The 26,655-nt window shown below is 29.9% G+C and overlaps 2 protein-coding genes across 5 annotated transcripts in view; one reads left to right on the top strand and one right to left on the bottom strand.

Annotated features, from left to right (window-relative positions):
• LOC119603295 overlaps nt 1-14,828 on the top strand; it is a 34,316-nt gene extending 19,488 nt beyond the window's left edge. Inside the window, exons 1-8 of one of the 4 annotated variants that reach the window (XM_037955285.1) lie at nt 4,516-4,534; nt 10,580-11,149; nt 11,311-11,398; nt 13,226-13,643; nt 13,705-13,850; nt 13,917-13,997; nt 14,056-14,184; nt 14,250-14,828. In XM_037955285.1, coding sequence (XP_037811213.1) covers nt 10,943-11,149; nt 11,311-11,398; nt 13,226-13,643; nt 13,705-13,850; nt 13,917-13,997; nt 14,056-14,184; nt 14,250-14,500 — 1,320 coding nt within the window. In that variant the 5' untranslated portion in view covers nt 4,516-4,534; nt 10,580-10,942 and the 3' untranslated portion in view covers nt 14,501-14,828. Of the gene's footprint in view, nt 1-4,515; nt 4,535-4,948; nt 5,018-10,579; nt 11,150-11,310; nt 11,399-13,225; nt 13,644-13,704; nt 13,851-13,916; nt 13,998-14,055; nt 14,185-14,249 lie in introns of those variants that run through there. The other 3 variants (XM_037955282.1, XM_037955284.1, XM_037955286.1) reach the window with 3 other exon arrangements.
• Nucleotides 156-26,338, bottom strand: LOC119603294 (mastermind-like domain-containing protein 1). Its single transcript, XM_037955281.1, has 3 exons — nt 26,318-26,338; nt 25,499-26,264; nt 156-296 (listed from the first exon to the last, which is right to left on the bottom strand). Exons 1-3 carry the CDS (start codon nt 26,336-26,338, stop codon nt 223-225), a joined length of 861 nt encoding a protein of 286 aa, XP_037811209.1. The 3' UTR covers nt 156-222.
• Between the last annotated feature and the right edge of the window lie 317 nt (nt 26,339-26,655).

Below are 26,655 nucleotides of genomic sequence, written 5' to 3'. Positions count from 1 at the left end.
TTCCGGTTGAACTATTTTAAAAATTATTTTTGTTTATCGTAATGAGCTTATTTATGATTTATTAAATAATATTCATACAAATTTTATAATTTAATTTAATTTAATGAATATAATTATTTATTTATACATTTAGAAAAATGATGGTATTTAATAAAGCTCCATTGAAAAGGGTATAATCATAATCTGCATATAACTACACTGGGTGTTTTTCTGGGGAATTTTCTAAGGGAAATTGCTATGATTTTCTGGATGTTCTGGTTTTTCTGTAAATTTTTTACATGTGTGTGTTATACAAACTAAAAAAAGAAAAGATAAAAGAAAATAAATTACAAAATGAAAAGTTCAAATTAAATAAAGATAAAACAAAAACTTAATTAATGAAAACATATGCTGCAAAAGGAAAGGATTTTTTTTAAGAATAAATTAATATAAGGAACCGATGTATCTTTTACTATTTTGTAGTATATATTTATGCACATAAAAGTATTTTCACATCGGTTCAGATTTCATTTTACATGGGGTTTTCATTTTGGTGTGACATAACGTCCATGGATATTATGTCACATAGTGTCCATGGACGTTATGACACTTTTAATACATAAATGTATTGAAAAATTTATTTAGGATTTGCTCGTAACTTTGGTGCATGTTGTATTTTAAACCTTTTCATAATGACCATGGACGTTATGTCACACCAAAAAGAGTCTTAGTGCCCTTGGACGTTATAACACTTACAAAAGTGTTATAATGTTCATTGATTTTGTGACACTTTTAAAACATAAAAATGTATGTAAAATTTGTTTAGGATTTAAGAAAAAGGCACTCTTATTCCGGATGGAATTGCTCGTAACTTTGGTGCATGTTGTATTTTGGATTCATTTAAGAAAGTGTCTTGGATAGCCGTCCTTCGGAGGGATTTTAAACTCCGTTGTATTTCGAATACCGGCATTGCTGTATTAAGCCTTTTCATGACAAATGGACTTTTTGTAATCCATGGACTTAATGCCACGCTTCTCATGGGCATTATAACACTTATGAAAATGTCATAATGTCCATGTTTGGTGTGTCATTACGTTCATGTACATTATGACACACCACCGAATTTTACGTTAATTTCCCTATATTTAAGCAGTTAATTGATGAAGAACTAATTTTCTAAAAGAGGCTTTATATGGGAGTTAGATTCAAATATGGACCGATCTTCATAAAATTTGGAAAAGGAATGTATTTTTATATAAAAGTTAGTTATGCTGAATTTCATCGCTATACTAATGGTTATAACTTATATGTCAATTTTTGACGTGTAAGACATTTTTATTCAAAGGGCGATTTGTATGGGTGCAAGGGTTAAATAAAGGCCGATCATTACAAAAATCTTCGGAAACTTTATGGTATGTAGAACCTAGTCAGTAGCTTACTTTCCAAGGGGGATTGTATGGGGTGCTAAGGTTAAATAAAGGTCGATCTTGCTTGCTTAAACTTAGTAAGTTAGTTAGTAGTTAGTTAGTTAGTAGTTAGTTAGTAGTTAGTTAGTTAGTTAGTTAGTTAGTTAGTTAGTTAGTAGTTAGTTAGTATGTTAGTTAGTTAGTTAGTTAGTTAGTTAGTAGTTAGTTAGTAGTTAGTTAGTTAGTTAGTTAGTTGTAGTTAGTTAGTTAGTTAGTTAGTTAGTTAGTTTCGTTAGTTAGTTAGGTAGTTAGTTAGTAGTTAGGTTAGTTAGTTAGTTAGTAGTTAGTTAGTTAGTTAGTTAGTTAGTTAGTTAGTTAGTTAGTTAGTTAGTTAGTTAGTTAGTTAGTTAGTTAGTTAGTAGTTAGTTAGTTAGTTAGTTAGTTAGTTAGTTAGTTAGTTAGTTAGTTAGTTAGTAGTTAGTTAGTTAGTTAGTTAGTTAGTTAGTTAGTTAGTTAGTTAGTTAGTTAGTTAGTTAGTTAGTTAGTTAGTTAGTTAGTAGTTAGTTAGTAGTTAGTTAGTTAGTTAGTTAGTTAGTTAGTTAGTTAGTTAGTTAGTTAGTTAGTAGTTAGTTAGTTAGTTAGTTAGTTAGTTAGTTAGTTAGTTAGTAGTTAGTAGTTAGTTAGTTAGTAGTTAGTTAGTTAGTTAGTTAGTTAGTTAGTTAGTTAGTTAGTTAGTTAGTTAGTTAGTTAGTTAGTTAGTTAGTTAGTTAGTTAGTAGTTAGTTAGTTAGTTAGTTAGTTAGTTAGTTAGTTAGTTAGTTAGTTAGTAGTAGTTAGTTAGTTAGTTAGTTAGTTAGTTAGTTAGTTAGTTAGTTAGTAGTTAGTTAGTTAGTTAGTTAGTTAGTTAGTTAGTTAGTTAGTTAGTTAGTTAGTTAGTTAGTTAGTTAGTTAGTTAGTTAGTTAGTTAGTTAGTTAGTAGTTAGTTAGTTAGTTAGTTAGTTAGTTAGTTAGTTAGTTAGTAGTAGTTAGTTAGTTAGTTAGTTAGTTAGTTAGTTAGTTAGTTAGTTAGTTAGTTAGTTAGTTAGTTAGTTAGTTAGTTAGTTAGTTAGTTAGTTAGTTAGTTAGTTAGTTAGTTAGTTAGTTAGAGAGGTAGTAGTGTATTTAACGTAATTATGTGCTAAAAAGGTCAAATCGAAAGGTCCGGTTTTATGGTGGCTAGGCCAATAGTCATCTTTAGTTATGTTTTCATTCATGAAGGTAATCAAATTTGTTTCTTTAATAGTGTAGGAAATTCTGGGAAGTTAAACCACGATGGTGGAAAGCACCCTTCAAAATTTCGCCTTTTTGAAAATAGTTTTAAAAAAGCTATTGAAAATTTTTCAAAACCGATTCTTTCGTTTACCTACCCACCATACAAGTAGCACTTAGCGGATCGGACAAATATCAACACAAAAAAAAAATACATCTGCAATATCGAAAAAATAGAATGGGAATAACTATGTCAAATTCGAAACGTGAAAGGGGCAACGTATTCGAGAAATAGCATATGTTTTCAAACTAAAATATTCTTTTACACAAGAATGGCTTTCAGAAAAATATAAAATTATTATAAGTAATTTTTAGTTTTAGTTTTACTTGGAAACTAGAAGTTTTGAAATTTATTTGTAATAGCACAAATTAAATTTAACAAAAAACTTAATTTGGCAAAAAGCACACTCGCGTGTTTTAATTATTTGTTCAACCTAACCACAGACATTAAATATTTAATTATTAAACCAAATATTTTGAAACAAAAAAAACCCAAACTAAAGATCGCACGCTTATTTCTAAAATACTACTAAATACTATAGAATCTTTTTAATGACTTTTACACATAAATAAACCATTAAAAATAATACATTTGTAGTGAATTCAAACGAGTATTTTATAAACAATGTTCAGCGTAAATTAAAATTAAATTCCATTTAATTTAATGTTAAAATCAAATATTTTCAGTGATGCAAATATTGAAAAACCCAAAACCTAGTACAAGCAACAGTTTAAAAGATTTTCAGCAAAAAAGTGCAAAGTCACAAAAATGAAGTAGACATTTGTGAGACTCTAAAAATAATGTTTAATTCGAAACATTTGATTGATTCATTCATTTCTACATGTGTTTTTTTAGCAGTAAAAATATTATCAATTCAATTGATTCTTGTAAATGACGTCATGAAAAAAAGGGAAACGAAGAATTCCTTATCTTTATGTACAGATTAGTATTTTACTTTATATTATAAAAAAAACTGGTATTCAATTCTTAAAGAATTGTTTGCTTTTTAAATTTAAACGTCCACTAACTACTAAAACAAACATGATTCATTTGGTGTAAGAACCAAACATTCATTTAAGTTCAATGTATTTTTTATGACGTGGGAATTCCATAAATCTATACTAGAATTTTATCGGTTTTATTTTTATTTATGTGATAGAAATTTAATATTAAAAAATGTATATTGACACAATTTTGTCAAATAATTTTTCAATTATTTAGCGCGATAACAATTGCTGACTTATTTATTTATTTTGGTATGATGCTAAATGATAACAGTCATAGGAACGAACAGTGGTATTGGAGGTGATGAAAAGTTGATTAACGAAAATTGATACTCTGTATTAAATATAAATATTGTAGAAAAATATCGATTGCAAAATAGAAAACTTCTCAGAAAATAGAATAGAATTTGCCAACAAGTTTTCTAATAGTTGAAAATTTACTAAAATTTTCTAAAAGTAAATGATTCTTATAAAAATTTAAAAATATAATATTTATCGAAAATTAAAAAAAAGAAAAATATTAAAAATGTAAAATTAATCGAAATAAAATTTTAATAGAAAATTAATCGTATTTAATTTTTCAAGAAAATTTTGTTTTCTTAAAAATAGAAAATTGTTGAGAAATAATTGTTTGGGTTTTGTTTTCTTTTGAACCCACAGTGTAATCACACTGTTTATATCTAAGAAAAAGAAAAAAAGATACAAAGTACTTAATAATAAATATTAAAATTTATGTACACAAGTGTTGTATTAATTTGAAAAATGAATATTTATTGCTTCTTGCGATTTTTTGAAAATTTTTCCCCATTTCATAGTATTAAGTTAAAAGTGAAGAGTGTGAGTGTTTTTTTCCTCAGCGGATAAAAAGTACAAAACAATAGATATTTGTAGCGAAAAAAAAAAAAAATAAATAAAAAGATAAAAAGTGTTGTGTCTTTTTTACAATTGATATTTTGTGTTTGCATTATCTCAGTTTTTTTACCAATATGTTCTTGTATTTGTTGCTTTTTTTCTTTTTATAAAAATGCTTCAGTTCCTTTAAAACGTTCTAATCTTTGTATGCACAATTTTGTTTTTTTTTAATTTTTTTTATTTTACTTCGATTTGTTGTCTTGTTAAGAAAATTTCTACTGCAAAAACAAAAATTAAGTGGAAATAACAAATAAAAAAATAATGTTTTTAACAAATGAAAATTTTGCTTAAATAGCATTTAAATAAACATTAAGATATCAATTGTGGTTTGAAATTCAAACAGTCAACAGTGAAGTTTATAAAGTGAATAAATATAAGAAGATTTTTTTAAATAAAAATATATTAAAAGTAATTAAACGTTATTTTTCTAATTCAAACAATTTAAATGTATTTATAATTACCACCTTAACAACAAAAAAAAATTGTGATAAAATTTTTAAATACTTATCATTGAAAATGACTTTTAAACATCATAAAAACAAAACGTGATTTATTGCTGCCTTTGGAAAAGTTAAATACTAAATTTAAATAATTATTTTGTTTAACTTCGTAATTTATAATATTTATAACTGAACTAGAAGTGAACTAGAACTAAACTAGAAATGAATTAGAACAGAACTAGAACTGATCTAGAACTGAACTAGAACTGAACTAGAACTGAACTAGAACTGAACTAGAACTGAACTAGAACTGAACTAGAACTGAACTAGAACTGAACTAGAACTGAACTAGAACTGAACTAGAACTGAACTAGAACTGAACTAGAACTGAACTAGAACTGAACTAGAACTGAACTAGAACTGAACTAGAACTGAACTAGAACTGAACTAGAACTGAACTAGAACTGAACTAGAACTAGAACTGAACTAGAACTGAACTAGAACTGAACTAGAACTGAACTAGAACTGAACTAGAACTGAACTAGAACTGAACTAGAACTGAACTAGAACTGAACTAGAACTGAACTAGAACTGAACTAGAACTGAACTAGAACTGAACTAGAACTGAACTAGAACTGAACTAGAACTGAACTAGAACTGAACTAGAACTGAACTAGAACTGAACTAGAACTGAACTAGAACTGAACTAGAACTGAACTAGAACTGAACTAGAACTGAACTAGAACTGAACTAGAACTGAACTAGAACTGAACTAGAACTGAACTAGAACTGAACTAGAACTGAACTAGAACTGAGCTAGAACTGAACTAGAACTGAAATAGAACTGAACTAGAACTAAACTAGAACTGAACTAGAACTGAACTAGAACTGAACTAGAACTGAACTAGAACTGAACTAGAACTGAACTAGAACTGAACTAGAACTGAACTAGAACTGAACTAGAACTGAACTAGAACTGAACTAGAACTGAACTAGAACTGAACTAGAACTGAACTAGAACTGAACTAGAACTGAACTGAACTAGAACTGAACTAGAACTGAACTAGAACTGAACTAGAACTGAACTAGAACTGAACTAGAACTGAACTAGAACTGAACTAGAACTGAACTAGAACTGAACTGAACTAGAACTGAACTAGAACTGAACTAGAACTGAACTAGAACTGAACTAGAACTGAACTAGAACTGAACTAGAACTGAACTAGAACTGAACTAGAACTGAACTAGAACTGAACTAGAACTGAACTAGAACTGAACTAGAACTGACCTAGAACTGAACTAGAACTGAACTAGAACTGAACTAGAACTGAACTAGAACTGAACTAGAACTGAACTAGAACTGAACTAGAACTGAACTAGAACTGAACTAGAACTGAACTAGAACTGAACTAGAACTGAACTAGAACTGAACTAGAACTGAACTAGAACTGAACTAGAACTGAACTAGAACTGAACTAGAACTGAACTAGAACTGAACTAGAACTGAACTAGAACTGAACTAGAACTGAACTAGAACTGAACTAGAACTGAACTAGAACTGAACTAGAACTGAACTAGAACTGAACTAGAACTGAACTAGAACTGAACTAGAACTGAACTAGAACTGAACTAGAACTGAACTAGAACTGAACTAGAACTGAACTAGAACTGAACTAGAACTGAACTAGAACTGAACTAGAACTGAACTAGAACTGAACTAGAACTGAACTAGAACTGAACTAGAACTGAACTAGAACTGAACTAGAACTGAACTAGAACTGAACTAGAACTGAACTAGAACTGAACTAGAACTGAACTAGAACTGAACTAGAACTGAACTAGAACTGAACTAGAACTGAACTAGAACTGAACTAGAACTGAACTAGAACTGAACTAGAACTGAACTAGAACTGAACTAGAACTGAACTATAACTGAACTAGAACTGAACTAGAACTGAACTAGAACCGAACTAGAACTGAACTAGGACTGAACTAGAACTGAACTAGAACTGAACTAGAACTGAACTAGAACTGAACTAGAACTGAACTAGAACTGAACTAGAACTGAACTAGAACTGAACTAGAACTGAACTAGAACTGAACTAGAACTGAACTAGAACTGAACTAGAACTGAACTAGAACTGAACTAGAACTGAACTAGAACTGAACTAGAACTGAACTAGAACTGAACTAGAACTGAACTAGAACTGAACTAGAACTGAACTAGAACTGAACTAGAACTGAACTAGAACTGAAATAGAACTGAACTAGAACTAAACTAGAACTGAACTAGAACTGAACTAGACTGAACTAGAACTGAACTAGAACTGAACTAGAACTGAACTAGAACTGAACTAGAACTGAACTAGAACTGAACTAGAACTGAACTAGAACTGAACTAGTATTGAACTAGAACTGAACTAGAACTGAACTAGAACTGAACTAGAACTGAACTAGAACTGAACTAGAACTGAACTAGAACTGAACTAGAACTGAACTAGAACTGAACTAGAACTGAACTAGAACTGAACTAGAACTGAACTAGAACTGAACTAGAACTGAACTAGAACTGAACTAGAACTGAACTAGAACTGAACTAGAACTGAACTAGAACTGAACTAGAACTGAACTAGAACTGAACTAGAACTGAACTAGAACTGAACTAGAACTGAACTAGAACTGAACTAGAACTGAACTAGAACTGAACTAGAACTGAACTAGAACTGAACTAGAACTGAACTAGAACTGAACTAGAACTGACTAGAACTGAACTAGAACTGAACTAGAACTGAACTAGAACTGAACTAGAACTGTAACTAGAACTGGAAACTAGAACTGAACTAGAAACTGAACTAGACTGAACTAGAACTGGAACTAGACTGAACTAGAACTACTAGAACTGAACTAGAACTGAACTAGAAACTGAACTAGAACTGAAACTAGAACTGAAACTAGACACTGAACTAGAACTGAACTAGAATCTGAAACTAGAACGAACTAGACTGAACTAGAACTGAACTAGAAACGGAACTAGAAACTGAACTAGAACTGAACTAGAACTGAAACTAGAAACTGAACTAGAACTGAACTAGAATGAAACTAGAACTGAACTAGAACTGAACTAGAACTGAACTAGAACTGAACTAGAACGAACTAGAACTGAACTAGTAACTTGAACTAGAAACTGACCTAGAACTGAACTAGAACTGAACTAGAACTGAACTAGAAACTGAACTAGAACTAGAACTAGAACTATGAACTAGAAACTGAACTAGAACTGAACTAGAACTAGAACTAGAACTGAACTAGAACTGAACTAGAACTGAACTAGAAACTGAACTAGAACTGAACTAGAACGGAACTAGAACTAGAACTAGAAACTGAAACTGAACTGAACTAGAACTGAACTAGAACTGAACTGAACTAGAACTGAACTAGAACTGAACTAGAACTGAACTAGAACTGAACTAGAACTGAACTAGAACTGAACTAGAACTGAACTAGAACTGAACTAGAACTGAACTAGAACTGAACTAGAACTGAACTAGAACTGAACTAGAACTGAACTAGAACTGAACTAGAACTGAACTAGAACTGAACTAGAACTGAACTAGAACTGAACTAGAACTGAACTAGAACTGAACTAGAACTGAACTAGAACTGAACTAGAACTGAACTAGAACTGAACTAGAACTGAACTAGAACTGAATAGAACTGAACTAGAACTGAACTAGAACTGAACAAGAACTGAACTAGAACTGAACTATAATTGAACCAGCATTTTTTTAACGTACACAATTACAAATTCAATTTTCTTTATTAACAATTTTATAAGCATTTAGTGCAAGTATTTAAATTGAATTATCTGAGGTATTTTTGCAAATAACGAAAATATTTTAATTGTCGAGTACATCATCACGTATGAGTTATGAATTAAATGTAAATAATTATGCATCATACGTTTATGATCATTTTAAATATACATACATATTTTAATTAAATTAATGTTATGTATGTTTTCTTTTTTGTTTGCATACTCACTTTTTTTTTTTGTAGAAAATTTATTCAATTTATAGAAGATAATTCATTCATTTAATACTATAGAATGCAAATATTTATATATGTATATAAATAGCGTTGCTGAAAATGTTAGCAAACCTATGGTATAAATTAAGCGATTAAAAAAATATACACTAATCCTTTAAATTTTTTATGTAAGTTAGGATTTCTAGGATTTGTATAGAATTTTATAAAATTTCTTATACATTTTTAAATGTAGGTTTGATAACTTCTAATTGTAAGTTACTATATACTTACGTATTTTATATATATATAAATATCTGAAGACGTAATATAATATTTTATTATAATTACTTGTGTAACACAATTAATTTAATTTAATTTAATAGTTTATTTTGAAATTGCATCATTAAATATGTTTATCATTATGCAAAATATAAGGGCTTAAGAGCATTTAAATGAGGGTAAAAATCACTGCTTATTTAATCAATTTTCTATTAATAATATTTAATATATTCTCGACTACATATAAGGTAGAATAGGGTGTACTGAATAATGTTTAAAAAATTTAACGTTTACTTTAATACTTTTTCTTTTCTTTAAAGTAGTCATAAGAAAAATATATTCAGCAACTCTGTCACTTAATTGCTATTTAAGCAATTGATTAATTTGTTTAAACGAATTTTGTGTAGCAAAACCAATTAACCTCAAATATTTAGTTACTAACACCCATTAATCACAATAAGGGTGTTAAAGTTTCGAAAACAACTTTTTTCCATTACTGTCTTTTTTTATTTCGTTAGTATTCTGTTGGCAAACATAAACTTTTTAAAGAAAATTTTCTTAAAAACATTTTGTAAACAAATTAACTTTAAATAAATGAATTTACCAGCGCAAAAGTTAATAAATATTTATGTTCTAAAGATCCCCTTGATTAAGTAAACGAGTTCGTACAGTTTTATTTTTTCGGGAGGGAATAAATAAACAAATGGAAATAAATGAAAAAAATAAAGAAATAAAACAACATTTGTTATACACCACAGGCCAAAGTAGCAGTTAGCAAAATAAAAATCAATAAATGATTCTAAATGAAAGTCAAAATAAACAATATTTGAAAAGGTTGTAGTAGCAATACTCACTTTAAATCAATTAAGGACTTAAGAAACTCTTGTTAGAGAAGGACGAAAGAAATTATTTCATGAAATGTAAATAAGTGTATAAGAATAATTTTATTTATATTTACCGACTTATTCATAGAGCATAATTTGCAAACAACTAGCATTTACATTTATAATAAAATTTTAAATTTGTTAAAAGAGAAAAATTAAAGTTTTAGTTAAGTATTTGTTAATACTCCCAGAAGTATACAAAAATAACAAATTAACTTATTTTTAAATTTAATTTGGCCTTTATTTTTCTGCACACTTAAATATGTTTGTGCGTATTTAAACATAAAATTATTATTATTTGTTCAACCATTTACTAAATTTTTTATTTTTTTCAATTTCAGTTTTTAGTTACTCGCCAGTCTAAACAGCTTTTAAAACGTGTTGTTGAAAAGTTTGTTACAAAAAAGAAACTAACTAAAGGAAAAATAACATTTTAGAAAGTTCTTGAAGTTGTTAGAAAAAAAAACAACAAAAGGCAACAATAAAGGGAAAAACACACACACATACCCTAAAATAAAAACGAAGTTTAAGCCACAATTTGCTAAAAGTTAATACGTTTGAAGCAAACATTTTATAACAGAACATTGTAATAAATTTCTTAAAGTAGCAAAAAGTCTGTTATACAACTAAACCAACTGGCAGCAACAACAGCTATTCACAACAATAGTCTAAAAAACACACATATACACACACACAATCTAACAATGTATATACAACAAAATTGGCACACAGTTGTGGATTATTTCCGGCCAAGCAGGAAATGCTTTTCATTTAACGGAAGTTTACTATTTCTGCTTATACTCCTAGTCGGTGGCATAGCTCATCAAACAGCTGCTCGACCCAGTCATGATGAAGATTTACCACCAGGTTTTAATGTTAACGAAGAATTTCGAGATGTCGATAATTTAGAGGTAAGATAATTATCAGCTTAAAAGCTGTACATAGAAAATAAGTTGTTACTTTTTTCCTTGCAGGAAGTTAGAACAGAAATTAAGAATGAAAAGAAAACATAACAATTGCTTTAATGTTATTTTTTATATATATATATTTTTTTATTTTCGATAATTTACAGATACATCGTGTTAAGGTGGTGGATGGTGTGGCGCAAGAAGATCATCCGATTATTATATATAAAGAGGATCTTGTTAATGAAGATTATGGTGAGTAGGGGAAACTTAATAAGATTAGTTTATGTTAAAAAAGGACTAGTTTATGTTAAACAAGTAAGATGTCTTTATTCGCCTTTGCCGAATCTTATATACCCTTCACCATAGTGTGTCCCATAAGCAATGTTGTTGTTGCTTTTATGTCAAAGCATGTCATTCCGTTTGTAATACATCGAAAGATTCGCATAAGTCCCCTAAAAGTATATATATATATATATATTCTGGGTCCTTATTATATTCTGAGGCGATCTAGCCATGTCCGTCCGTCTATCTGTCCGTCTGTCTGTCTGTTGAAATGAATATAGATAGTTGAAATATTCTCTACGAAATCGGTCCACGTTTTTCCATAGCCCCCATACAAGTGGCCCCCCGGAAATCAATTTTAACAGTCATAACTGGTTTAAAAATACCAATATAAAGATGAAATGCGAGGATCGGTCTATTACTGACCTTACTCCCCATATAAGGTCCCCTTCAGAAATTTACTTTATCACTATTTACTAGCTCAGAAATGAGTCTACAGCGATGAAATTTGGCATAAACAAGTTTTGTATGAGCCAAAATCTCTCTACTAACCTCTGTGAGGATCAGTCCATAATTGACCCTATTCCCCATGTTAGATCCCCTTCAGAAAATTACTTTAACGCTTATTACTGGCTCAGAAATAAGAATGCAGCAATGAAATTCAACATAAACAAGTTTTATATTGACAAAAATCTCTCTACCAACTTATGTGAGGATCGGTCTATACATTTGACCCTATCCTCCGTATAATTTCCCCTTCAGAAAATGGCTTCACCGCTCATTACTAGCTTGAAAATACGAGTACAACGATAAAATTCAACATAAACAAGTTTTGTAAGAACCAAAGTCTTTCTACCAAATTTTCTGAGGATCGGTCAATAACCATCCTATTCAGATATTCATTTATAAGGAAGCTATTCTTTCCGGTTATGATTTGATGGATTCGGCATGGTCGAATATAACACTCTTACTCTTATATCTCCGTTTATGGGCGGATTTTGCTGATTTTAAATAGGAAACTTCCCGAAAGCATGTCTTAAAGAATTACTGAAGATTTCCGGGGTCTTCAGAAAATGATTCAACAGACACAGAGACGGACAGACAGACGAACATCGACCTTCTCACGAAGGTAAAGGGTATAAAAAAGGATGTTTTTAACAAAATTCCATGTCGTCGGAAATTTCTTTTTAAGGGAAATTTCCTACGAATTTCCTATTTAAACTAATTTTTGCAATATTTTCAAGAATATATTTAAATGGAATTTTGGGGTGTTTTGTTAAAATTCCTCTTTAAGGAAAATTATTGAAAGAAAATTAATTTGTGCAAAATTTTTAAAGGGAAAGTTTCGATAAATATTCTTTTTAAGGGATATTTTCAATAAATTGCCTTATTAAAAAAATTTTTGTATAAATTTCCTATTCAAGGAAAATTTTCAATAAATTTTCTAATAAAATAAATTTTTTGATAAAAAATTAAATAAAATTTTTGATGAATTTATTAAAAAAAAAAAATTAATAAATTTTCTTGTTGAAGAAAATTTTCCATTTATTCCTTATTAATGAAAATTTTGCATAAATTTTCTTGTTAAGGGAAATTTTTGATTAATTTCCTTTTAAGGGAAATTTTTGATAAATTTTCTTTCGATATATTTCGTTATTGTAGGAAATTTACTATAAATATTCTTAATTAAGGAAATTTTCGTTTTTCTCTTTTTGAGAAATCCTTTTTTTAAACAAATTAATATCTTTTTTATCTTCTCTTTAATATGTCTTTCTCTCTCTCTCTCTGCTTTAACAGTACCTCCCAAAAACGAAACTAAAGCGGAAAAACACAAACGTCGTTATAAAGACATTGCCCACCGAAGACGTCATAGCAGACAAAATATGACCGATGTTGTAATAGAGGAGAAACCCGAAAAAATGCTCTTTGATATTATACCCGAAAAACCACTAATTGTACCCGAAGATATGGAAAAGCATAGAAAATCTCATATGAAGTTAGTGCCTTTGATCGATGACTTTAGTGTGTTGAAAGATATGGAAACCGAAGAAACCCCTGCGAAAGAAGAACTACACAAGAGACCAAAGAAATTCCATCGTCGTGTAAGACGTAGCACTAATGGTGAACATATTGTACGTAAACGTAATCCATATTTTAGACATTTGCCCAAGGTATCGGGAGAAGTGCCCACTCAAGTACAATACATCTATGTAAAGTAAGTGGAAAGAGTTAGAGATGTGTAAAGAAATTTCATGTAATAAATAAATTTATTTTAGACATGCTGTACCTGGTAAAAAACACAATGGTTTAGATATACCAGTAGCTGGTCCCAAACCCACTACCAATGCCAAAGTTCCCATTTCATTTGATAATCGCGTGGCAGCTGATGAAAATGATCGTGTAATCTTTGCAAGTGGTAGACGTAGGTTTTTTTGCAATGTTATTTTAAAAAGTTTCACATTTTAAGTTTATTCAAACTGTTTTACAGCTACACAACGTCCCACTAGTAGGCCCGCTGAGTCAATTTTCCGTGATCCCAGACCAGAAAATTTCGATTTCAGTTTTATGAGTAAGTCATTAAAAAAAAGTGTGTTTTTAAAACTTGTATTAAAATTTTAATTTATTAGACCCTCAACGTCCTGCTACTACCACCCGCACACCAATTTTTACCCGCCGCCCTGAAGCAACAAGCAGACCACAACCAGAATCAATATTCCGTGATCCCAGTCCTGCAAATTTTGATTTCAGTTTTATGAGTAAATTTAAATTTCTCATTATTCAATTTCTTTAGTTTTCTATAATTTTCCATATTTTCTTTCAGATCAAGGTCAACAAACACAACAACAAACTTCGGTGGCTAGAGCACCTACCGCAAGTCCACAACCGGCATCGGAAGCCGGCATCTCACAATGTGTGTGGGCCATAGTGAATTGTTGTTCGAGTCGTAATTCGGAAATACGTTACTCCTGTTTCGAACAAAATGGTTGTTATGGTGCCTTTTGGGGTTTAAATCCTTGTGCTGATAATGTGCGCGATACCTTTATAAATTATGTGGCAGACTATTATAATTAAGTGGAAGAGAAAAGTGTTAGAGTTAAAACCAAATACTTATTTAGCAACCGAAAGTTGTTGAAAAACAAAAAATCATAAGGATGGAAATTTTTGTCCATTTATAATATTTATAATTAACAATTTTTATTTTGTTTTGTTAAAGTAAGAAAAATGTCTTCTTTTTTTCTCATTTATATTAGTTTTATAAGTGTACTTAAATGCACAGAAATTATGAATAGAAAGAAAAGTACTAAATTAGAGACAAAAGTCTCTTATGTAGTAATTGTTGCAAAGCGCAAGTAAACCAGGAAAATTTTTATCTTAACTAATATTTAATTGGTTTTATTAGCTCGCTAGAAAAAAAAATAAGCAAATGAAACTTGTACTAATGTCTACTTTATTTAATATTAATGATACTTTTTAGTTTTGTCTTTTTCAAGGAATTTTTTTTTTATTTTAAAACCTCTTGACTTTAATTTAATTATTTTATTTTTTATCTTGTCTTCCTTTTTTTATTGTATTTTACTCATTTTTTTAATATTTATTATTTGTTAAAGTGGAAAATTTCAATTCTCGAAACTTTTTTTTGTAACAATTATGTTGTTGTGATTTTTACGTGCATTTAAAGATTTTCTTTGTTTTTAAGAATTACCAGAAGAAAAATGTAAATTTAAGTCACAAATTTGTACTCGCATATATGTATGTATGTACGAATGAAAAATTTCAATAAAAAATGTTTAAAGAACAAGTTTTGTTCGTTAACTCAAAGTGGAGACATTTTAAAAGTTTTTAATTTATAAATTAAATGAAAAAGGTAAGTGAAATAAAAATGTTAGTATGATGCATTATTTTTAAAAGTTTCTCAAACCTTAATAAAAACAAATAAGAAAGTATAGTCGGGCGTGACCGACCATATGATACCCTACAGAAGTTATGAATATTAAATGTTATTTATTTTTCATAATAAAGCATTTATATTCAATATTGTTCCTTGTTCCAATACATATTTAAGCAATTTATGGATGAAAAACTAAATTTCTGAAAGAGGCTTTATATGGGGGGCTAGGGGCAAATATGGACCAAACCCGATAAAGTTTTGTGAATGTATTTATATTTATATAATATTTATTTGTGCTGAATTTCATCGCGATATTTGTGTTTATAAGTTAATTTTGGGCATTGAAGTAATTTTCTGAAGGGGACCTTGTATGGGAGCTAGGGTCAAATGAGTCCCGATCTTTATGAAATTTGGCGAGGTCATCTAGACTTGTATAAAATTTAGTTGTGTCGCTTTTTATCAATATATAGGTATATTTAACACAATTATGAGCTCAGATGCCCTTTTCAGGGGGTCTGTTGTATGGGGGCTAGGTGAAATAATGGACCGATTTTAACCATTTTCAATAGGCTTCGTCCTTGGGCCAAAAAAGCGTGTGTGATAAATTTCATCCAATTATCTTGAAAATTGCGACCTGTACCTTGCGCACAAGGTTTACATGGACGGCCAGCCAGCCAGATGGACGGACATAGCTTAATCGACTCAGGAAACGATTCAAAGCCGATTGGTATACTTTAACATCAGCACAAACCCAATATACCTTCCCTACTAAAGTGGTGTAGGGTATAATAAATAAAATCGGTGTTATTAGAAAAGAAGTAAGACATGCTCTTGAAAAAGTATTTTACTTTAGCTGCGATATGTATGTGTATTTAAGTAACTTATAAAATGGTTATAATGGGGAGGGCATCATGCTTTTGAAAAAATAATATCATAGAATCAAATTCTAAATCAGATATAGATATAGTAGCAAGTATTTTGAGAGGTTTAATGCGAGATATATGCCTAACGTTGTATGTCGTAATTTTGAAAACAAACCTCTTATAAAACAAGTAAGAAATTATAGTCGGGCAAGGCCGACCATATAATACCCTACAACTGTCATAATGGGTTCAGTTGTATGGGGGCTAGCTAAAATTATGGACCGATGTTAACCACTTTCAATTGGCTTCGTCTCTGGTACAATAGAAGATCATATTGGCAATACCATACTATTGTATGTGACATTCGCACGCCTTCAGAGTGGTATAGATTTTGTAAAATTATTAGTACTGGGAAAACAATTTTGTCATTCTGTTCCATTTAAAGAATACTATATTTGCAAAAGGAATCATTCCATTTGGAACCTTGTTTTCCAAAATATGGATTAAAATATGACGATATCATATGTGACAAAAAACGGAAGTGTTTTTAAAGTACATGTAAATATTTACGAAAATCTGCGAATTCTGTAGATGTATCTTTTTTGTTATAATTTCTTACACTATGGGACACATTTTTTATTAGTAATCCATAATTTTTAAATAAAAAAAAAGGAGTAGGAAAGTGCAGTCGGACATGGCCGACCTATATACTTGTTTAAGCAATTTATAGATAAAAATAAAAAACTGGAGTTATATGGCGACTAGGGTCAAAAATGGACCGATCTTCATAAAATTCTAGGGTGTGATTTTAATTAGTATAAAACTTATTTACGCCAAATTCATAATACTAGTGATTAGAAGTGAGTTACGGACGTTCAATTGTTTTTCTGAAATTAAACTTTGGATGGAACTAGGATAGTATTATAATTAACAGAATTATGAGCTAAAAAGTGATATTTTCGGCTCCGTTTTTATGGCGATGAGGTGTAAAAATAGAAAATTTTCAACAGTCATCGTCTTTGTTGCTACAAAAGATCATATACCAAATTTTGTTGAATTATCTTCAAAAATGCAGAAGTTATAAGGATTTTATTTTTTCAGTCGTGGTTTACCTTTTCATGGAATTGCCCATATGTTAATTTTCATTGACTTATCTTCAAGGTTTATCAAGACTTAAATGCCCTAGTCGGGGGTTCAGTTGTATGGGGGCTAGGTGAAATAATAGACCGATCTTAACCATCAATAGGCTTCATTTCTGGTACAATAGAAGATCATTTCATTGAATTATTTTCAAAATTGTGATCCGTACTTTGATTACAAGGTTTACATGGACGGACGGACATATCTAAACCGATTGGTATACTTTAAGGTAGGTATAGGACAAATATTATTGTGTGTTACAAACATCCCTTCCCACTAAAGTGATGTAGGGTATAAAAATCATGACAACGATATAACACTAAAATACCGATTATGAATTGTATTAAAGTTAATCAATTCTCTTTATATCCCAATGATCGAACATGCATGGTGGAAGCCGAAGACTCTGTTTACTTAGCAAATCTCTGCCTACTAAACAAATAATGGATAATTTTCAATCGTACGCTAAACATGGAATCGGTACTAAAACAAGTAAAAGTTCTGTAGATTCTGTTGTGCCGAATATTATATACCCTTCACCATGATGTGTAAAAAAACGGTCAGCATGAATTTTATTTAAAAAACAAAAATCAAAAAATACCAGTTGTAAAACGAAAAAGTACCTGAAAGTCTACTTTTATAGATTTTCATTCAACCAGGGTGCTGCGTGAGTGCATAAAAACCAAAAAATTACCAGTCATAGAACGAAAACCTACCAAAAATCCTTTTCTATAGATTTTTGTTTTTTATGTTTCTTGGTTCAATATTATAAAAAATTCTAAAAGTACTCTTTGAAAAAGGAAAAAGTACCAAAAAGTCCCTTTTTATTTGCTCTCACTTACTTCGGTCTCTACAAGATTAATTTTATGTTTCTTGGTTCAATATTATAAAAAATTCTAAAAGTACTCTTTGAAAAAGGAAAAAGTACCAAAAAGTCCCTTTTTATATGTTCTCACTTACTCCGGGCTCTACATGCTTAATTTTTTGTTTCAAGGTTCAATATTATAGAAAATTCAAAAAGTACCTTTTGAAGAACGAAAAAGTACCAAAAATGCACTTTTAATTTGTTTTCACTTACTCCGGACTCTACATGATTAATTTTATGTTTCTATGATCAATATTATAAAAAATTCAAAAAATAGCTTTTGAAGAACGAGGAAGTGACAAAAAGTACCCTTTTATAGAAAATTCCAAAAGTACCCTTTGAAGAACGAAAAAGTACCAAAAAGTCGCTTTTTATATATTTTCACTTAATCATGTTTATATGTATGTATGTTCAATATTATTAGAAATTTTTGCTTTGTTAAAATCTTTCTTTGCTTTGTTTTTATAAACAAGCATGCATCACAAATCTCAATTTTGGATGAAATTTTCACAGGCTGTCTCGGATTTTTGCTCATATCTCCGTTATCTATGTACCGATTTTGCTGATTTTAAATAGAAAATTTCTCGAAAGCATGTCTGACAGAATTGTTGAAGATTTGGTTCCCGAAGATATCTGGGGTCTTCCGAAAATTGATTACAACAAACATACAGACGGACAAAGATTAATCGACTCCACTATCTATAAGGATTTGGAATATACATATATACTTAATAGGATCGGAAAATTATATTATGGAAATTACAAACGGAATGACAAACTTTTATATGTATATCTTTCTCACCAAGGTGAAGGGTATATATGTATACTATCTATCTCGTTGGGGTGGCTTGAGGGCCGGATTACAATTTGATTGCATTTGTACCTCATTTGTATTAATCAAAAATTAACATATAACAAGTTTATGTGGAGTCCTCTATAAAGGTGCTGTTTTGGGAACCTCATTTTTGGGCCACCCTAATGTACATACATATATGAATAAAAAAAATCAAAGAATATTAAAAATCATACGTTGTTAGGAATTAATTGCTACACACATACAAAGCTGCTTATAACTCTTAAGTATTTATGGAAAGATTTTACTATAAGTAGATTTAGATTTTGTTGTCGTCCCAATAATGGATTTAAGCTGCAATTTGTGTGAAACAACTTTTCATAACAATTTCCTTAAATCGAAAAAAAATCTACTAATGAATGGATTAAATCATAAGAAAACCGGATCTGTTAATGTAAACATATCCATGATTATTTACTTATTATAAATAAAGGAAAATGTAACTTATTTAATAACATATCTCAAAAAGTATAAGCAACAATATGTTGTGTGTATTTAAGTCTATACAGTTTTTGAAAATATCAAAATTTATGTTATAGGTATTTTTTTAAAGAGTTGTACTTATTTAGATATTTATTGCTAAAATTTTTCTGCGTAGAGATACCTTGAATTATTAAAAGCTTTCCATTTGATTTCTTTGTAGCACTTAACTGGATTTAAAAAAATTAATTTATATTTATGTGTCCTGTGATGGAAGTTACAGTTTAGGGTGGTATTTATTTTGGGATTTTTTGAAAGAAATAGCAATAATTTTCACTAAAACACAACTAAAATTTTTTTGAAACAGTAACACAAACAAAAATTCCATAACTGGAATGAATTTTGTTATGAGTCATCGAACAGAACCTGTTTTACCAAAACTTTTTCATTCAGAATAAGAAAAGTTCATAAATAGTATGATGACTTATCTCCTATATGTTCGAGCAATAGCATGCTTTCAATAGAGAGACAAACGAAAGGACATGGTTTTATCATCATAGAATCTAATATAGTTTCGTGGGTCTGCCACAAAAATTTTATTGTATTATAGAATGATAAAATATTTATACTCTCAACTTTTTCCACATTTACTAGGGACGAAGCTCTTTTGGAGATGGATAGCTCAAAGACAAAATTATTTAAAAAATTAGAACTCCTTTACCCTTTCGAACTCCTTTTCTTCAGGAAATCGAGTTCGAAGACAGTGATGCTAAGATCGGCAACATTGTCATCAATAAAACTACTACTAAAACTACATTGATAACACAATAGCATTTTAAGTCATTATTATAACAAATGGCTTGTCACGCTCGCTTACAAATAGGGAGTTAGGTAAGTACTTACTACGATCGCCTGCAAATAAGGATTTAAGTAAGTAGTTTTGTTTCGAAGAAAAAGCTAACTTTTCACAAACAAATTCGGAAACCATATGTGAAGACTAAGAAGTAAGTACTTACATATTATATAATTTGTAAGTCATTACTAGTTGCCATTAAACAGCAAGTTGCTGATATTTTTTGCTTTGTGCGGAGCCTGTTACAATTAACATACAACAAAGAAAATCACCCTAATGCCCCAGATGTCAATTAGTGTCTTGAACAAGAATTTCAAACATAATTTATACTTCTCTTCTATAGTTGGATTGCTGATAATTTGTATATTTTTACTACTACTTGTAGTTGTGGTCCAAAGTAAAATACATACATCGAACTGGTATACACAAGTTAATTGTTGTTAAATCCAACTTAGATCTTTACAGCATTTAGAAATGGATGTTTAAATGTTTAATGCGTATTTGTATGTCATTTTGTTGGTTAGAGTTTGGTTTGAACAAGCTGTGCCCTAAAATATTTGCAACACACACACATACAGACCCATACATAAATATGCCACAAATGTTTAAATGTAAGTATTTTCTTATAAAGTTTCCAATGTTTATTGTTGATACTACATACCATGTCACAGCATTTGTGGCAAAGTTTGATGGTGGTTATAGGTTGGCTACTTTGCCTCCACAGGTGGTAGGCCAGAAGAAAAACAAAATCATTTATTTGCCTTGACATCAACCGTAAATGTCTGCTGTCTTTGGGAATGGGAACAGTAGCAGCAATCGTAGGTCTTTCATATTAGTTAGACTATTTACACGTGTAGTTGGAATTGTATGTGTATTTCTTTGAACTGTTTGACCATGATTTTCTCAGTATTTAGTAGTTAAACATGGGTATTTAGTAAATGTCTTTGAGACCAAATAATGTTTCACTTGTGAAAACATCTTAGTTTGGGGGTGTATTTCACTGTGTGGCTCTTTGGTCCGATAAAATCTTATTTACTTAACCTTAAATATTTCTAGTTTATTTGCGTTTTAACTTTTATTATTTTTGCTTTTAATTAAACATTATTGCTTTCATGTAAAAATATTTATATGAATGTTATTATTGCTATGTTTTTTGTAGGCAATTTATTTATTATTTGTGAATAGAGATGATCATAAATGTAATTTAGCCGACTAAGTATGTATTAAAGTTTATTGAAATTTATGAAAAATAAAATTTCTTCATTATTACTTTTGTTTCTTAATTTCTTAATTGAATTTGAAAATCTTTTTGAAACATAAAAAAACACACACATTTGATAGCAGTTTTTGTCAAATTTGTTGGGGGGAATATAGAAATGGACAGTTAAAATCTTATTTAAATAATCCTAAATATTGCTAGTTTATTTTCTTTTAGATTTTTATAATGATTGTTGTAATCTAAAAATATTTACTTGAATGTAGTTAATTTATTTATTAGATCATAAATTTAATTTTCTTGACTATGAGAGTTCATTGAAATTTATTAAAATAGTATTAGCTAGAATACCCTGGGTGCTTCGCTACTCTAACCAAAATTAAATACACACAAAATGTTGATTACTTTTTTTTACAAAATTTTTAATCAATTAAAAGTTTCTTTAATGTTTGTGTTCTAAATTATTGAGATTTATCACGTGAATAAATTCGCATTCAGTAGTGTGTATTTTTAATTTCACTAGTTTAGCTTCCAAATTATAGAAAATTTCGAAAGTACTATTTGAAGAAGGAAAAAATCCTATAAAATACCTCTTAGAGATTATCTTTCAATAAAATGTTTCTGTGTTCAATATTACAGTGAATTCAAAAATTTTATTAGATTCTTATTCACTAAGGTCCCTATATAGATATTAAATTGTATATTTCTGAAAAACGAAAAAGTGCAAAAATATCTCTCAATAAATTCTCATTAATAAGCTCCGTGTGTCATGTGTTCGGTTCCCCATTATAGAGAATCCAAAAGGTACCAAAGAATCCCCACTTACAGATTATTATTCATATGCATGTTCAAATGTATGTTTCTAGGTTGAATATTTTAGAAAATTCAAAAAGTACCATGTGAAAGATAAATAGTACTGAAAAGTTCTATTCTAAAGAATCTTATTAAATAAGGACCGTCTATGTTTAATAATCATGTGTATTGGTTTCATATTATAGAACATACAAAAAGTATCATTTGAAGAAAAAGTACCAAAAGTGGAATCAATTCTACCTTTGTGGAAACTCCTATTAAAATGAGTTCCATTTCCCGCTTGTTTCGCCTAGGAATAGAGTTTTTCGGAAATGAAGTTTACAAAATATTCCGTGTTTGAATCTACATATATATCACAGATAAAAAAAAACTCAAACGATTCAAATCTGCATTTATTTATTATAGAAAAATTGTGCTTTAAAAAAGTACCAAACAATTTACCCGAATTTGATCCTATATAGGCCTTAGGATCCGAATTCCAAAATAATATACCAATAGCTTGTTTTGTGTGAGTAAATTATTAAAAAAATGGCTCAATTAGTTTGAATAAATTTACTTTCCCGTTTTCCCCTTTTTGGTACTTTTTCCCCAGTGAAATAGCAAATATTTTTTTTAATAAATATTACCGAGTTAATACGTTATTTAATAGGTATACGTCAATAAGTTGAAAATGTTCTCAATGTGCTAAAAAAAGTACCAAAAATATAGTTTTCTCCCTTTTGTACCCAAAAAGGACTGAATTTTAAAAAAAGTACGAAATAGGTATCTCATAATTTTGAAAGATATATCCAAAATATTTACAAAAATGTTATTATGTTTATTAGTTAAAAAGTTATAAAGGGCCAAAAAAGTACCAAAATAACCTTTGTTACACATTTTTATCCCTTAAAAGTACGAATTTCAAAAAAGTACCAGATACCCATCTGCTCATTTTAAAAGTAGATATAGGTGCATTTAAAATCTTTCTTGTATAACTAATATTTTGTATGATAATTAAGAAAACCTGTTTTACCCGTTTTTTACCTCTAAATGTATAAATTTCCAAAAATCCCTCCTTAGTATATCTACGGGCTGTGTGATGGTCTTTCCAGACTTCTCTATAGACTAGACCATAGACCATTTCATAGACTAGTCCAAGGTCTAATAAAAAGTACTTTAAACGTCTATTCAAAATTACACTTCAAAGACATTTATATAAAATTTTAGCTATTTAGAAGTATTCCTAAAATATTACTTTTTTTAATGAAAGTTATTAGTATTTCTTCGTCTGAAGTTTAGTAAAAATATGAGCGAAGTCGTTAAGTCCTGTGAACTTTGAGTCAGAAGTGAAATTTTACATAATTATATCAATAAGGAAAATAAATTTAAAATGATACAAAATGGGCCATTGGAGTACCGTTGTTCTTTTGAAAATTGAATTTTACCAAAAAGGAACAATTGTACTTGGTACACCAACACCTTAGCTGGGGCTACACCTAAGAGATTTTCCTGAAATTTCATATCAATTCCATCTTTTTGTATAAATATCATCCACGTAATGTCAGACAACTATCATTGACATTGGATAATGAAATCACCTACTGCAGAAGTGTGGGTGGGATAAACATTTGTTTCAATACATTTCTCTACACTAGACGCGTAACCAATTCAATTAGGGAAATGTAACATAACATTCACTTCCCGCGATTAGGATTTAAACCGCAAACACCTCATGTATTCCAAAGGGAATAACCTCACCAATATAGCCACTACAAGGTTATAGATGCTCTACTTAAATAGAGTTAATGTCAATAGACTTCTCTATTAGGAAAGCCCGGTTAACCCGAGGTATTGGTAGCATCTCTTTTCCCTGGGAGTGCAATGTAAGGGTATATTCAGATATTCCAGGAGACGGAAATCAGTTCTGCCGTTTATAAATTATAAAAAAAGATGGCGATATACCCTTCTGCTTTATACAACATCCAATAAAGTGCTAAAGTAACAGTATAATTTATTAATCTACCCCAAAAGCAAACAAGTTAAATACAATTTACACCTTTATGCAAACGAATCAAATCATCAGTCACAATAGAACTACCACCCACCAGTGGTCAGCCTTTATAGATGGCAGTGCTTAAAGAACGTGACATACATTTATAATATTGTCACTCTTACTGACACATAATGGAAAACTCATTAAATGCTTTCAAAATAACACAATTCTTATTAATCTTTGAGCATATGTTTATGCATGTAAATATATAGTACATACAGATCTCTATTAGTTTGAATTAACACGGGCAATTTTGTGGATTTTGAAATTCAAACAAACGGATACAGGCAACAGGAAGAAAACACAAATAACTACAAAAACAACAATAACTTAGAAACAAAAACTTAATTATATGAATTAATACTGTCAATGAATGACTGACTGAAGAAGTAATGGAAAGATAAAAGAAAAAACAACCGATAGCCAGAGCTAACATTTTATAATGGCTATTAACAATATACTAAAGACATTCATTTAACATCAGCATATTAAGTGATGCGAGGGACAAATAGAAGATAAATGTTCATGTCCGGAGATTTACGTGTTGCGAAAGTAATTAACCCTTTAAACTTTAAAGTACTATATATGTTTAAGCGACTTTGAAATTCCCTAATTTTAAGCTTATTACAGGAAACATAAAATGTAAATCTTTTTAGGGTATTTTTGGTCCAAAAAGATAGCTTTAGAGCATTACGATAAATTTATGGATTTTGACTTTTTTTTCGAAATAGGAGTCAACATTTTCCTTATTTATAGCTTATTATGATAAAAATATTAACAAAATTATTTGACGTTCTGTATGGTCCTTTAAGGACTTAATTACAAAGAAACCAAAATTAAATCATGCTAAATTTTCCCGAACGAAAGTGCTTTCAAAATCCACATTTAGAGAGTTAAGAACTACACAAAAACCCCAAATAGTCAAATATACTTATACTTTCCATTCGAGGTCCAGCAATAAGTCACAATAAAAGCAAATATGTACAAGAAAAATGACGCCATACAAACAAATGTTCTTGTAAACTCAGATAACCATATAATGGGAAACTATCAATCACAATGTTAGACAGACGCGCACATCCAAAGAAACATAGAAATATTTTATAAAACTGAATCAGGTACTTACCACTGCCACTATCGTAGGATTTGGTGGTTGAGCCACTAGTGTTTGAACGTTTAATCTCTCTACGGCCCATGGCAATTGTATGAGAAGTTGGCTGCGAAGCGGTGGGTGTAGGGGGTGCTGAGGGTGATTGCAGTTTTAGTGGAGTTGGGGGCGATTGTAACGGTGGTGATATATAATGCAATTGATGTTGCAGCTCTTGTTGTTGTTGTTGTTTTTGTTGCTGACGATGATGATGGTGATGTTGATGTAAATGTGTATGTGTATGGGAATGATGTTGATAATGATAGATACTTTTAGGTGAATTATTAGCAGATACACAGCCTGTTGCACCGGTAGTAAATGAGGTGTTAGCACAAGAACCGGTACTTGAATTTGATGCTGTAGCAGCTGCTAAGGCAACGACTGTTGTTGTGGCCAGCGATGGTGCAGATAACGACGAAAGGGGTGAATGGACTAGTAATGATGCTTTCGGTGGAAATTCAAAGTAATTTATTTGCTGTTGATTAATGTGGGAATTCGTTAATGATAAACCTGATGTGGATGGTGGATTGAAAAGGTCTGTATTTGTTATAGCCCCAATAGCAGTTGTTGCTGCTCCTGTTCCGGCTAATGTTGTTGTTGCTGTGACAGTGTTAGCGTTGCAAACACAGTGTGGTGTGGGTGGTGGTGCTGGACAAGCGTTGATGTTGCTGCTATTGTTTATGTTTGAAAATGACGGCTTTCGTAGTGATGTATGTCTCAACCCCTTGACAGGGTGTAATGGGTACTATCGGCCGGCAATACGAACCCAATCACGATTTTCACTATTATACCAAATACCTGCAAATAGAAAGGAAACATTAAATAAAATACAAGCATAGATAAATAAAAATTCGCAAGTACAAACGAAAATTAATTGGTTTTTGGGTAATAATGTTTTATCAACATGACATGCAGATACGCATATTGTATAATAAAATAAATAAAAATGGAACAATTTTAGATTTGCATGAAAGTAGTAAAAATTCTTTTACTTTTCTATGTATTAGTCTGCTAATACTGCAGGCTATTACATGAATTATTTATTTGGTTGTTATTAGTTACACAAGATTAAGTGAGTACATTGCATTTAAAATACAAACATAGTTATGTAAATAAATAAAAACTTTTATGTTGTT

This window comes from Lucilia sericata, unplaced genomic scaffold (genome assembly GCF_015586225.1).
Source record: "Lucilia sericata isolate MDLA Ls3-8-SP2 unplaced genomic scaffold, ASM1558622v1 Contig000289F_arrow, whole genome shotgun sequence".
Classification (NCBI taxonomy): domain Eukaryota; kingdom Metazoa; phylum Arthropoda; class Insecta; order Diptera; family Calliphoridae; genus Lucilia; species Lucilia sericata.
The sequence above is the reverse complement of the archived record's forward strand: the minus strand, read 5'-3'. Positions and strand labels throughout refer to the sequence as shown.